This window comes from Tachysurus fulvidraco, chromosome 8 (assembly GCF_022655615.1).
Source record: "Tachysurus fulvidraco isolate hzauxx_2018 chromosome 8, HZAU_PFXX_2.0, whole genome shotgun sequence".
Lineage (NCBI taxonomy): Eukaryota > Metazoa > Chordata > Actinopteri > Siluriformes > Bagridae > Tachysurus > Tachysurus fulvidraco.
The window spans coordinates 5,592,187-5,605,026 of record NC_062525.1 but is presented as its reverse complement, the minus strand read 5'-3'; the positions used below and the strand labels follow the sequence as shown (position 1 = coordinate 5,605,026).

General features: G+C 36.7%; 1 protein-coding gene across 1 annotated transcript in view; it reads left to right on the top strand.

Moving 5' to 3' along the window:
- The window catches only part of unc13d (unc-13 homolog D (C. elegans)), a 34,775-nt gene that overhangs the window by 1,844 nt on the left and 20,091 nt on the right, over nucleotides 1-12,840 (top strand). Inside the window, exons 3-16 of the mRNA XM_027160428.2 lie at nucleotides 2,219-2,263; nucleotides 2,409-2,459; nucleotides 4,037-4,084; nucleotides 4,362-4,469; nucleotides 5,070-5,129; nucleotides 5,239-5,305; nucleotides 5,496-5,664; nucleotides 6,893-6,937; nucleotides 7,043-7,114; nucleotides 7,357-7,426; nucleotides 9,352-9,456; nucleotides 10,730-10,822; nucleotides 11,789-11,889; nucleotides 12,095-12,212. Of these exons, the coding sequence (XP_027016229.1) occupies nucleotides 2,219-2,263; nucleotides 2,409-2,459; nucleotides 4,037-4,084; nucleotides 4,362-4,469; nucleotides 5,070-5,129; nucleotides 5,239-5,305; nucleotides 5,496-5,664; nucleotides 6,893-6,937; nucleotides 7,043-7,114; nucleotides 7,357-7,426; nucleotides 9,352-9,456; nucleotides 10,730-10,822; nucleotides 11,789-11,889; nucleotides 12,095-12,212 (1,152 nt within the window). The remainder of the gene's footprint in view (nucleotides 1-2,218; nucleotides 2,264-2,408; nucleotides 2,460-4,036; nucleotides 4,085-4,361; nucleotides 4,470-5,069; nucleotides 5,130-5,238; nucleotides 5,306-5,495; nucleotides 5,665-6,892; nucleotides 6,938-7,042; nucleotides 7,115-7,356; nucleotides 7,427-9,351; nucleotides 9,457-10,729; nucleotides 10,823-11,788; nucleotides 11,890-12,094; nucleotides 12,213-12,840) is intronic.

Genomic DNA, 12,840 nt, shown 5'->3' with positions numbered 1-12,840 from the left:
ACAAAACCATTTTCTCTCTTTGGTTATGATTCAAAAAGAGATATAACAAAAAATGTACAAACTGCTATTTGCTACAGTATAGAGCCAATCGTGATTCGATTCCATTACGTTTGACTTCTATTGTACGTTTAACCATGAACGTTGCCACAAAGGAGCGATATTGAACTATAAAAATTCAGGATATAGATTATATATGATAAAAATAATGTAAAATGATGTCAAAATATATAGATCATATTTTATAAAAAATTCACCTCTAATGAGAAAACCAGAGGCGACGTTAGAGAGGAAAATCTCCCTAAGACGATATGAATCAGAATCAGAATCAGAATCAGAATCAGGTTTATTGCCAGTCACTGTACGGCCTACATGTAAAGGAATTTGCCGAGAGTGTTGGTGCCTATTAATAATTGAGAAGAAGCATAAATATAAGAAACAAAGGTTATAAAGAAAATAATGTGTACAAGCATTAAAAAAAAGCCAATTGAATGGAAATCTAGAGATCTACCAGCTCCAGTCAGACTCTGCGATACTAAAGAGGAGATGTGAACTCCATGTGATCTTTTCCATCTATACAACATTTGTTTGACTGTATATTTATAATCACACCCTCCAATGAAGATGAGGTTCCTCTTTGAGTCTGGTTCCTCTCAAGGTTTCTTCCTTTAACATCTAAGGGAGTTTTTCCTTGCCACTGCTGCCTGAATCACCTCAGACTTGCTCATTGGGGATAAATACATACACATTAATGTGAACTAAATCTATCTAATATTAATCTTGTATTCTATAAATCTTTATATCATTCTTTATATTATCTTTAATTATTGTTCTATGTTTATGTTCTGTAAAGCTGCTTTGAGACAATGTCAATTGTAAAGAGCGCTAAACAAATAAACGAACTGAATTAAAAATAGAAACATGAAATGTACACTAATGCATTATATGCAAGGTGGCCAGTGCAAATATGCAATTAAAAATGTTACATATAGTATTACAACTGAAAGAAAAATTAACTGTACATTAGTGCAGGACATACAATAGTGGACCAGTGCTAATGCTCTAAGTCTGTGATGTTAAGTTGCATTATAACAGTCAGATTTGTGAACATTACTGGAATGTATCCAAGCAGTGGTGGGTTAGTTTATTAATATCCAAGGTGGGACCATGCTGGGTTCTGGATGTTGTTGATTAGGAAAGAACAGGATGGAAAGAAACTGTTTTTGTGGTGAACAGGTACGAAGGAACCATAAGAGGTACAGTACCAGACTCAAAAGGGAACCTAGTTTTCCTCAAGGTGAAGCCAGGGAGTGTGATTATTATTCATTTCCCTTCTATTTCTGTCAACTATACGATCAAAAAAGGTGATCATAAAACCAGGACATTCATTGCAGTTTTAACTTAATGATGAAGCTATCTTCATGGTTTCTACAGTAAGTGCTACCATCCACAATGATCCAATATATCTTCAGGCTGTCCACATGGTCCCTTCTTAACAGCAGTCCTACAAGTGATGAAAACTCCAACCAGAAGTTTCCATGGTGTTCCAACAAACCTTTGGTTGATCCCTAAATTTCCCCTTCGCTTCAGTCTCAGCTGGTTGTGGTAGATTTGTACCCAAGAGCTGCTGCTCTAATCACAAACACTCTCCTGTGCTCATCTACTAAGACACTCAGTACTGTTTGCCTTTAATCTTGTACACTTATACACGATATTATAATTATTTATAATCGCACACTATTATAATCGGTGTCACTCAGACGATGACTTCAGGTTCCTCTCAAGGTTTCTTCCCGATGTCGTCTCACAGGGTTTTTTTTTAATCCATCGCCGTCGTCACTTCTTCCTAATGCAGATTTGCGTAAATCTACGTACATTGTGACAAATGTTTATTGTTAAAGGTGCTAAAAATTAATAATAAAAATCAAAACATATTGTCATATTGTCCAGCCCCATTCAGTGTAACTTATGTTATATTATGCTGATATTAATATTCCAGCTCTATTTATATTTCTATTTATACTTGTAAATGCTGACACAAGACATGTTGAACCTATATACAGCTAAAGCTTAATATTATTCATGCTAAGAACCTTTAAGGAAGCTTATTTTTCCATATCTGGAGTCAGCAGCAGTTCTTATTGAATCGTAATTCTACAGACTGGATAATCGTTTCCACTTCCTGCTTCCTCTTTATTTCTTATCTTCTCTACCTGCACAGGGTCACTCGACTATTTCAGGATCCACTCGAAGCAGACAGAGACAGGTACACATGTATTATGCTAGAGATATTCTTCTATATCCCGTTAAATCGCTTTATGTTATATGATAAAGTGTGACCATGTTTCGAGTTGCTACATGTTAAGTAAATTCAGTTCTGTCTCAGCTGCATGTTTTTCTGTCTTCTTAAGGGCTCTCCTGCACGGAAGCTGGGTATGACGAGGAAACTCAGGGACAGAAAGGTAAACGGAGATGCTCAAGCTTTTTAAAAGATTGTACGCAGTTTGGATCGCAAAAAAAAAATAATTTCTGCTTTTTAATTCAGGTCAATACTCTGTTTATGATGATCACATGGAGTGTGTCACTGGACACAAATAGGAAACTATATAAATAGTAAATAGCAGAGATGGAGGACTCGAGTCATATGATTTGACTCGAGTCAGACTTAAGTCGCATATTTGAGACTTGCTTGACAAGTATTTAAAAAAAGACCCGACTTGACTTTGACTTGACATTCATGACTTGAGACTTGACTCGGATTTGAGATGAATCAGAGATGGGGGACTCGAATTGACTCGAGTCAGACTTAAGTCGCAAATTTGAGACTTGAGGCTTGCTTGACAAATATTAAAAGACTTTGACTTGTCATTCATGACTTGAGACTTACTCGTGACTTGCACATGTGTGACTTACTCACACCTCTGGTAAATAGTTAAGATCACGCAACACCAAGTTTTCTTTTCCATTATCGATGCTGATATTGAAACCTTGAGCCAATTTCAGTACACACACATCTGATACAACTACTGAGCATTAAAAGGTTTTTGAACCGAAGCTAAAACTTAAAACTCAGCTAAACATAGACTTCACATAGAAATCAATTACAGTGCAAATCTAATGTGTTATATGAAGCATAAATATAATGTAATATAAAGAATCAAAGGGGGGCACGGTGGCTTAGTGGTTAGCACGTTCGCCTCACACCTCCAGGGTTGAGGGTTCGATTCCCACCTCCGCCTCGTGTGTGTGTGGAGTTTGCATGTTCTCCCCGTGCCTCGGGGGTTTCCTCCGGGTACTCCGGTTTCCTCCCCTGGTCCAAAGACATGCATGGTAGGTTGATTGGCATCTCTGGAAAATTGTCCGTAGTGTGTGAGTGAATGAGAGTGTGTGTGTGCCCTGTTATGGGTTGGAACTCCGTCCAGGGTGTATCCTGCCTCAATGCCCGATGACGCCTGAGATAGGCACAGGCTCCCAGTGACCCGAGATTAGTTCGGAAAAGCGGTAGAAAATGAATGAATGAATACAATCACGTTTCTTTTTGGTGATTTGTTGGGAAATCTTTTCAAAATCCAATTTCACTTTTTTTTTTCACTTCAGGAGCAGATCAAAGTAATTCTTTTTTTTTTTCCTAATATTGAATACACAGCACTATTCCAGGTTTTGGGTGAATACTCATAATAGGTATCATATACAGTAGGTGCCGTATGAACCACCTGATTAAAGTTGTACTGAGCAAAATATGAAAATCAAGAATAAAATGAAATAGGTTTATAAATACATTTAAACCAATGTTTAGAACTGCAGCAGGACTCTCTATGAGTATTGTTTTGTCTATATGATGTCTATAAGTTGTCTATATGGTTATTGTTCTAACAACATAGATAATGAGGGATTAAATCACACTAATACAGAAAGTTCTGAACAACATTTACATGTGCCATGTGTTTGTCATGTGGATGATATATGCAATAAATGATCGATTTTAAGGACTGAGAGATGACTTGTCTTCATTATAAATCGATTAAACATGCAATTTCAGGATCTTGAAGATCCAGAAGAAAGGAAGAAAAAGCACAAAGAGATTGAGGTGGGTGATTCTACACAGAATAGGCAACACACCCAGAAAATTATGTTTGTCTGAAAGACGTCACTCAAGTGCCATAGCCACGGACATCGACCGGTGTGACATATTTTTGTTGTTTTATAAAATTAAAATAATAACAAAAAAAAAATAAAGAAAATTATTTAGAGAAGTAAAATGTGTCTCGGTGACTGGATTATGAACAGGTACAATTTGTACAGATATGAGATATCAGGCTGAGGATTAGGAAACAGATATGTTATTAAACTTGTAAATCCTGCAGCTGAAACCACTGTACAAGGAGCTGCTGTACACCATCAAACACAGACTGGGCAAACCATCCACCAACTCGGTGTACAGCACCACCCAGCTCCAGGACTATATCAAAGAGGTGAGTTTACAGTAACACACACACACACACACACACACACACGCACACACACGCACACACACGCACACACACGCACACACACACACACACACACACACACACACACACACACACACACACACACACACACACACACACACACACACACATAATGTTTTCCAAACTGAAGGAAAGAAATCACAAATACAAAATTTTGAGTTTATTATTGTAAATTTCAATATAGGTGCTAATGGATTTGCATCAATTCATTTTACATATTCATTAAAACAAAACTCACTCATATATATATATATATATATATATATATATAAAATCCACAGATGCTATATTTGGATAATACTATATTAAGTATTATGTATTTTACTGTACGTTTTTAAAATTATTTAAAAGTATTCTATATAAGTTCAACTGTATTCAGATGTATTCAAGAAAGTGTTTTTGTCTTCTTTGTGCCTTCTTCTTCTTCTTCTTCTTCTTCTTAGTATTATTATTATTATTATTATACAGGAGTTGAAATTTATTTTAAAAACGGTTTTAAACTTATTATGTAATTCATGTTCATTCCTGAAGCCAGAACATTTACTAATATATGTCTTGCAGGCGTTTGGCATGACGGACGAGGAGCACGAGAGCTTGTCTGAAAAAGTGGACAGGGCAGAGGTGATCGATTAATAAATCGAATGCCACATCTTACAATATCATGAATTTTGGTGTGATTATCTGTGAGTTTTCTTCCATTTACCGTTTTACCGCTGCTTGATTTTTACAGCACCCCGTTTACTGCTTGAAGATCACCGTCAAGGAGGCCAAAGGCATTCTGGGAAAGGATATCAGTGGTATGAGCTCATGTGTGCATAATAACGTGTACAAGATCAGTGATATGTTGCACCTAGCTTTATCCCTTTATAAAGAACCTCCTGAGTAAAGCACTTCCTAAAGTAAATAATAATAAGAACTAATTCTTCTGAATGACTTCATGTGAGATTCCAATGGTGATATTTTCCCTCATATCCACGTGTGGGTAAGGTTTTAGCGATCCGTATTGCCTGCTGAGCATCTTACCGAAAAGTCATGAGCCTCTGAGCAGCAAACCGCAGAAGGCGGTGGTAAAGGACTCGGCCCAGCAAGGAGAAATCTTCCAAACGGATGTAAAGAAACAGACTCTCAATCCAGTGTGGGACGAAACCTTCAAACTGTGAGTGTAAAGAAAAGAAAGAACAGAACTCATTGTTTGTATATGAGATCAGACAAAATAAAAGCACACATTGGCATTATTTCCAAAAATCGATTTATTCAAATAGATTTTAGGTTAAAATGTATTTAAAATAATAATAAAAAAAGCATACATTTATTTAAGTGTATACTTCTGACTTACAGTTTATTCATCAACGAGTTTATATCTGTATAATATAAAGGATAAGAGTTTTTTTTAAATTACAGAGAAAAGGCTGCATCGTTCTAAACGGTTAGAAGATTGTGCAGATTATTTAAAGACATTCATAAGGCCTTCGTAACACATTCATAAGCACGAATCAGTTCTAAAGCAAAGAGAAAGAAAGAATTTCTGGAAAGCTTAGAAGATATAAGAAAGGGGGATGTTAGGCCCTTGTTTATCGCAGTCACTAAATGAACCAGTGATCAGAACAGAGTTTTCCAAAAGAATGGTAAACTATCACATTGATCATATATATCTCTGATAATATATATATATCTATTTGTCTAGATATATCTATATAGTATCTCTAGATATCTATCTATATATATCTATCTTCTCTCTCAGTATATCTATCTATTATATAGTATATATATATATATCAATCTCTATAGTCTATCTCTCTATCTCTCTTCTCTCTATCTAGTCTCTCTATACTCTCTACATCTCTCGTATATCTCTCTCCAGACTTTCTCTCTCTCTCTCTCATCTCTCTTCTCTCTACTCTCTCTGATCTCTCGTCTCTATCTCTCTAGTCATCTCTCTCTCCTCTAGTCTCTATCATCTAGTCTCTAGCTCTCTAACTAGTCTCTCTCAGATCTCTCTCTCTCTCTCTCTCCTCTCTCTCTCTCTCATAGCTCTCTCTCTCCTCTCTCTAGTCTCTCTCTCCCAGCTCTTCTCTCTAGTCTCTCTCTCTCTCTCTCTCTCTCTCCTCTTCTCCTCCAGGCCCTCTATCTCTCTCTCTCTCTCTCTCTCTCTCTCTCTCTCTCTCTCTCTCTCTCTCTCTCTCTCTTGCTATACTTTTAGAAACATCAGCCTAGTGAACACCTTCATATAAAAACATCATTAAAATGATGACTTGTATTAAGTCTAAGTCCAGGACTAGATCCCTACAGACCTTTAGTAGAATATTACACCTACTGTAACATATTTCAAGACCGATCAAGATTGAGATTGTCACATTGTTTTTATTCTCTGATTCTTTCTTCAGGGTGTTTGAAGACATCTCGTCTGCCAATTTCCATCTGGAAATGTGGTAAGTCAGAATGCAAAGCGGGTTGCCGTGGTTAGACGAGGTGGAATGTGTTCGTATTGACTCACACCACGCTTATTATACCTCACATCTCTTTTTGCTTCACAGGGACAGAGATGAGGAGGTGTCGCTTGCTCAGAAACTCGACGAATTCCGGACAAACTTTCACGGGCTAAAAAGGTCACGCTGCATCTCACGTAGCTTTCACACACACACATACACACACACACACACACACACACACACACACACACACACACACACACACACACACACACACACACATACACACACACACACACATGCACACAACTACTTATCAGCCCACGGCCACGCTCACAGTTTGAACGGTGAAACTGATTTACATGTGTGGGAGAAACATGCTTTGGTCTGATTTGCTTTTTGATCTGATCTCATTACAGGATGTTAAAAGATGCCAAGAAGGAAAAAGGGCAGGACGACTTCCTGGGAAGAATCGTCCTCAGTCTGCTGGTAAATAAATAGGTAGCACTAATATGAAAAATTGACCACAAATAACTGTCAGTGACATAAAAGTTATGGAAACAGATTTAAAGAAGTATTTTGTATGCGCTCGCTATTTTAGATGGTTCTAAATAGAAAATAAGTGAAATTTAACAAAACAAATTTATAATCAATTTCTATATCTTAATTTAAAGAATATATATGTATCGATTTATAGGTGTAAATAATATGACCAAACTATTCTGGTATAAGTGAAATAAAACATTCACATTTACATTTACAGCATTCGGCAGAAGCCCTTATCCAGAGAAACATACAAAAGTGCTTTCAATCATTTAATACATTAACTCTGGTCCACTAGGTTACAGACGTAAGATACCATCAGCATAAAACAGCCTTTTAATTATTATTATTTATTTATTTTTTTACACACGTACAACAAACAAGGGAGAAAGTGCTAGTTCAAGTATTTCATGAAGAAGTAGGCTTTCAACCGTCGTTTGAAGATAGCCAGTGACAGACAGCCAAAACACTCTGAGCTGGAATGTCCTATTAACAAGTAGTAAATAAATAAAGAATAAAGCACGATGGAGTGTGCAGTTAGTGTAAAATAATCACTTACACTTACAAGCGTTACTATACAAAACTATATACTGTAATCCCTCGCCACTTCACGCTTCAAGTTTCGCGGTTCACGTTTCGCGGCCTCAGTGCATCGCTGATTTTCATCGAAAAATAAAAATAAAAACGGTTTCCCAGGATGCCAGACAGTGAGAGAAACTCTCTCAGAGGCTTTGTACATACCCACGGGCACTCAGACAAGGCACATGATTGGTTCCCGGCACTATCATCGCATCCTCTCCCAGCTTCTTCCCTTGTTGTATCTCGCCACTCTCGTTCACTCTGTCAAATGTGTCTCGCGTATTGTGTTCGAAATTAACTTTTCGTTAAGCCCTTACAATGCCTCCTAAGTGCCGTGCCCCTGCGAAAGATTCCTCTAGTGATCCCAAGAGGAAGAGGAAGATGATGACATCATTAGGGCCAATCCTACTTCGCAGAAATTTTAACTATCGCAAGGGGTTCTGGTCCCCATTAACCGCCATAAACGAAACTAAAAAAACTAAAAAACATGATCATATCATCACCCTAGTTTTGGCCTCTCTTCAATTCTTCTTTAATTGTTTTTAAAGCACTAATAAGACAGTAGAAAGACACCTTCTTAGATTACAGACCTAATTCATTCGTACCCAGCACCTATGTCGCAATATCTTTTAAACAAGCTCTCCTACACGTCCCATAGATCTCGCCTTAAATCCAAAGGTGATACCTATTAAATCAGAAACCCTCCAGACATCAGAAATGCGAAATATCTCTTTTTACATCTTTGTGCTATTATTTTAGTGTGTTGTCATTTTTTTTTACAGCACTTTGGTTATTATTTGGAAATAAACGTACTTAAGTACTTACATACCATACTGAAGTGGTTATTTTTCTATAAAAGCACATTATTACATTACATTTTTATGTTAAATGTTTATGTGTGTAGTTACATTTTATGTTGTTGAATTAGTTCCTGTATTCTGCATTATAGCAGCTACAAACAGGCTTTTTCCTCCCTAACCTCAGCATGTTTTGACCAATCAGAGATGAGAATTTGTGAAAAGTGTTGCGGTATTAAAAAAATGGTGTATATAATACCAAATACAATTAAAGCACTGATATTAATGAGTGTGAGGAAGTTCTTTTCAAAATGCTTCCAAAATGATGCTATCAAGTCTGACACTAAACATTATAAATAAAATTATTAAATGTTAATCATTCGGTTTGCAGTATAATTTTTTTACACCCAGAGTTTAGTGTATATATAGTAGAGAGAAAATAAATATGCTGTATGTTTCTATTATTTACATTTTCTGGGTCAATATACGTTACAGGACCTGCACTGTACAGAAGATAAGTGGTACATACTCCAACCTCGGACAGAGACATACCCTGACCGAGGGCAGTGCCACCTGCAGATCAAATTTATCCACAATCAGGTGAGTGCCATTACATATCTCCTGGGTCTTATTTACAGCTGCCATTAGCATGGAAACAATGTGAACATCAGTTAAAAATATTCCCCATAATGAATACAAACAAGCTAGGTTTATATGTTAAAATGTCATTTATAGATGCAGTTTGGAGTTTAGAGCTATGTGATGCCCACAAGGAGAAATTACAGGCTTCCATATCAAGGGGCGGAGCCTAATCCAAATACATACAAGCTGGACCCAAACTAATGCTATCCGTTGCATGGAATTACTGATTCATATTGCATAATTATCGTGTCTAGAAATACATGAAATCATCCCTAACTGCAAATTCACTTTTAAGGTCATTCAGGTTATTTCATAATAATTAATGAAAATAAACGTATTCATGAAATGCAGCTCCATACAACATCTTAGTGTATAGAAGGAATGGGATTTAAAGGTAATTAAAAAAGTACACGAATAATATTCATTGAATAAGTAATAAGAAAATAAATAGAATTTTAAATTAAACTAAGTACATTTCTTAAACATGTATTGAACATGTCTATATAATTTATTAATTTTTTTAAATCATTACATTTTCATGAAAACTTTATCCTACTTAAACTATCGGCTAATACAATTTAAACACGCAAAACAGGACTAATTTGCCAAAAATGCAGCTATGCTTATTGATCTGCTTACTCTTATTTAATATATATATATATAATGTGTTGCAGATTATAATTGTACATTAACGGATGTCATAATGGCTTAATTATGGAAAGTCATTTACCTATTTTTTTTTTTTCTGTCATCATACAACAGCCTTAAATGAATTTTATTAAAAGTATGTGGGGATGAATTATTATATGCTGTTTAATCTCTGCTTTCCTGCAAAGGTCACATTGACAATCATGGGGCAGTTTGTTTGAAGGCGTCTAAACCCTCAGTAGTTTTCCTAATACGGTGAATTTCATGGTTTGAGCCTGGTGGTTAACATCAATTCAGTCTGCCAATTTCCATCGCTGATGTTTAATCGGAATGAAATATCTTCCTTTTCACTTTTAGGAGAAACATTAAACTGCTGTGAATTTACAAAGACAAACCTACAGTATCTGAGGGCAAAAAAGTCTGTAGTAGTTTCAGTTTCAGCGTTAGATATAAAGGAAAATGTCATAATTTCACCATGCGTTGGGATTTCCCAGGTTACCACACACATTGTGTTTCCATTTTGTGCTATTTCATTTTGACAAGAAGGAAACAATAATCAGTGCCCTGTGTTTGTGACTGACAGCGAGATGATAGTCTGAGCGCTGGCCGAAGTCTGTACGTGAATTATAGTGGCATCTTGCAGCAGTTTGTGCAGGCGTACATCTCCAAACAACAGGTAATTACCCTAACTAACACAATAAAGCTGCACTTGAATAAAGTAAATCCTCCCTCATTTTAACATGTGACACGGCTTCAGCATCAAAACCAACCAACACATTCAAATAGTGCAATATATTAATAATTAACAATTAAAATGGGGTCAGTTAAAAAGTTTATTGAGTTCTTTCCAATTATTTACAGCGTTTTTATATGCTTGTGTAGACTCATTGGGTCATTTGTTGAGATAGCTCGCTATCTATCTATCTATCTATCTATCTATCTATCTATCTATCTATCTATCTATCTATCTATCTATCTATCTATCTATCTATCTATGTTGTTGGGCCCTCGAGTAAGGCCCTTAACCCTCAATTGCTCAGAAAATTCAACGTTTTGTACTTAAATGTACTTTTATGTAGAACAAATAATAGCTGGTTGGATGGAAGGGTGGATGGATGGATGGATGGATGGTTGGATGGATGGATGGATGGTTGAATGGCTACAGATGATTCAGCATTCTTGTCCATTTAACTCTTTAGTCGATTGATTCACAGACTCAAAAAGAAAAAAAACCTGGTAGCCTAATTTGGAGAATCGGACGTCTAAACTAACTGAAGGATGAATGTTACTCACAACATCACAGCAAATGTTCTCTTTAACTTCTTAATGAATATTTTGCCGGGTCATCTTACAGAAGGAAGTAATTAAAGTGGTAGCGGAAGTCATTAAAGGGGAACTGATAGCTTAGTGGTTGTATGTATTTGGGAGCAGTCGCTTTGGATAAGCGTGTCTGCCAAATGCTCTAAATGTAATCAGTGCTCATTATACTCAGTGTACCTAATACATAAGGCTGAACTATACAGTATACACCAAAGATACTGTACACACTGGAACATTTAATGTGATGCCACTTGTGTGTGTATTATTCTCATTCTTGTTTTCTCTCTGCTGATAATCTGTGTGTTTTTTTGCGTGTGATCAGGACAGCGTTCCCTGGAAAGGTGAGCTGTGTGGAGAGGCCAGCACGCTGCTAGAGTACTACGGCACTCAGAATGATATTTCACCTTTCCTGCAGGACCTGGCGTGAGTTTCCATATACTGTACATAAATATACAGTGATTAAAAAAATGAAAAAAAAAAAAAGTCTAGAACATTCTGTTCTTCTATGATGCATTCTTCACTATGTCTGTTTAGTGCTTAATAAACATGTTAATGCAAACTCACTAATAAGATCAGCATATTGTGATAAAAATCTGGTGTGTGTGTGTGTGTGTGTGTGTGTGTGCAGGAAGTGGGTTGCCTACAGTAAACTGTATCAGAGCTTGGAGGTGGATTCTACAGTGTTATTTCAGCAACTGACTAGCATTGAGTACCACTGGGACCAACAGGAACTCCCTTACGAACAGGTCAGAGGCTCTCAAAGCACCTGAGATGTCAATCAAAATCAGAAATTGCAAAAAAATGTCATACCAAGACACAATGAACAGTGAGTGCGACCAGCAGGTGTACGACATCAGACGTGTCCAGCTAAATCCTGAAAAAAATTGGCTGATTCTGCTGATAGCCAAATATGTGGACATCTGACCATCATATGTTTAGTGCTTATTAAAAATCCCTTTCCAGATTTAGTCCCTTTTTACTGTTATAATAAGCCCCACTGTTCACTTCTGGGAAGCTTTCCAATAGATGTTGGAGCATTTGTGTGGGAATTTGTGATCATTCGGCTAGAAGAGCGTTGGTGAGATCGGACGCTGATGTTGAGTTGGTGAGGAGACTCCAGTTCCAGTTCACCCCATAGGTGTTCAGTGGGGTTGAGATCAGTTCTTTCCCTTCAACCGCTACACACCATGTCTTCACAGAGCAGGTTAGGCCTCTTAGATCCAGTGAAGGGGAAGTGTGTGTGTACAACACTCTGAAAATAGTTTGAGGGGTCATCCAATATACACACATATACATATATACATACATGTGTATACTTTTATTTACCACAATAATGTGGAAATGTTTCAGGTTATTTTCTGAACTTGTTTTGGC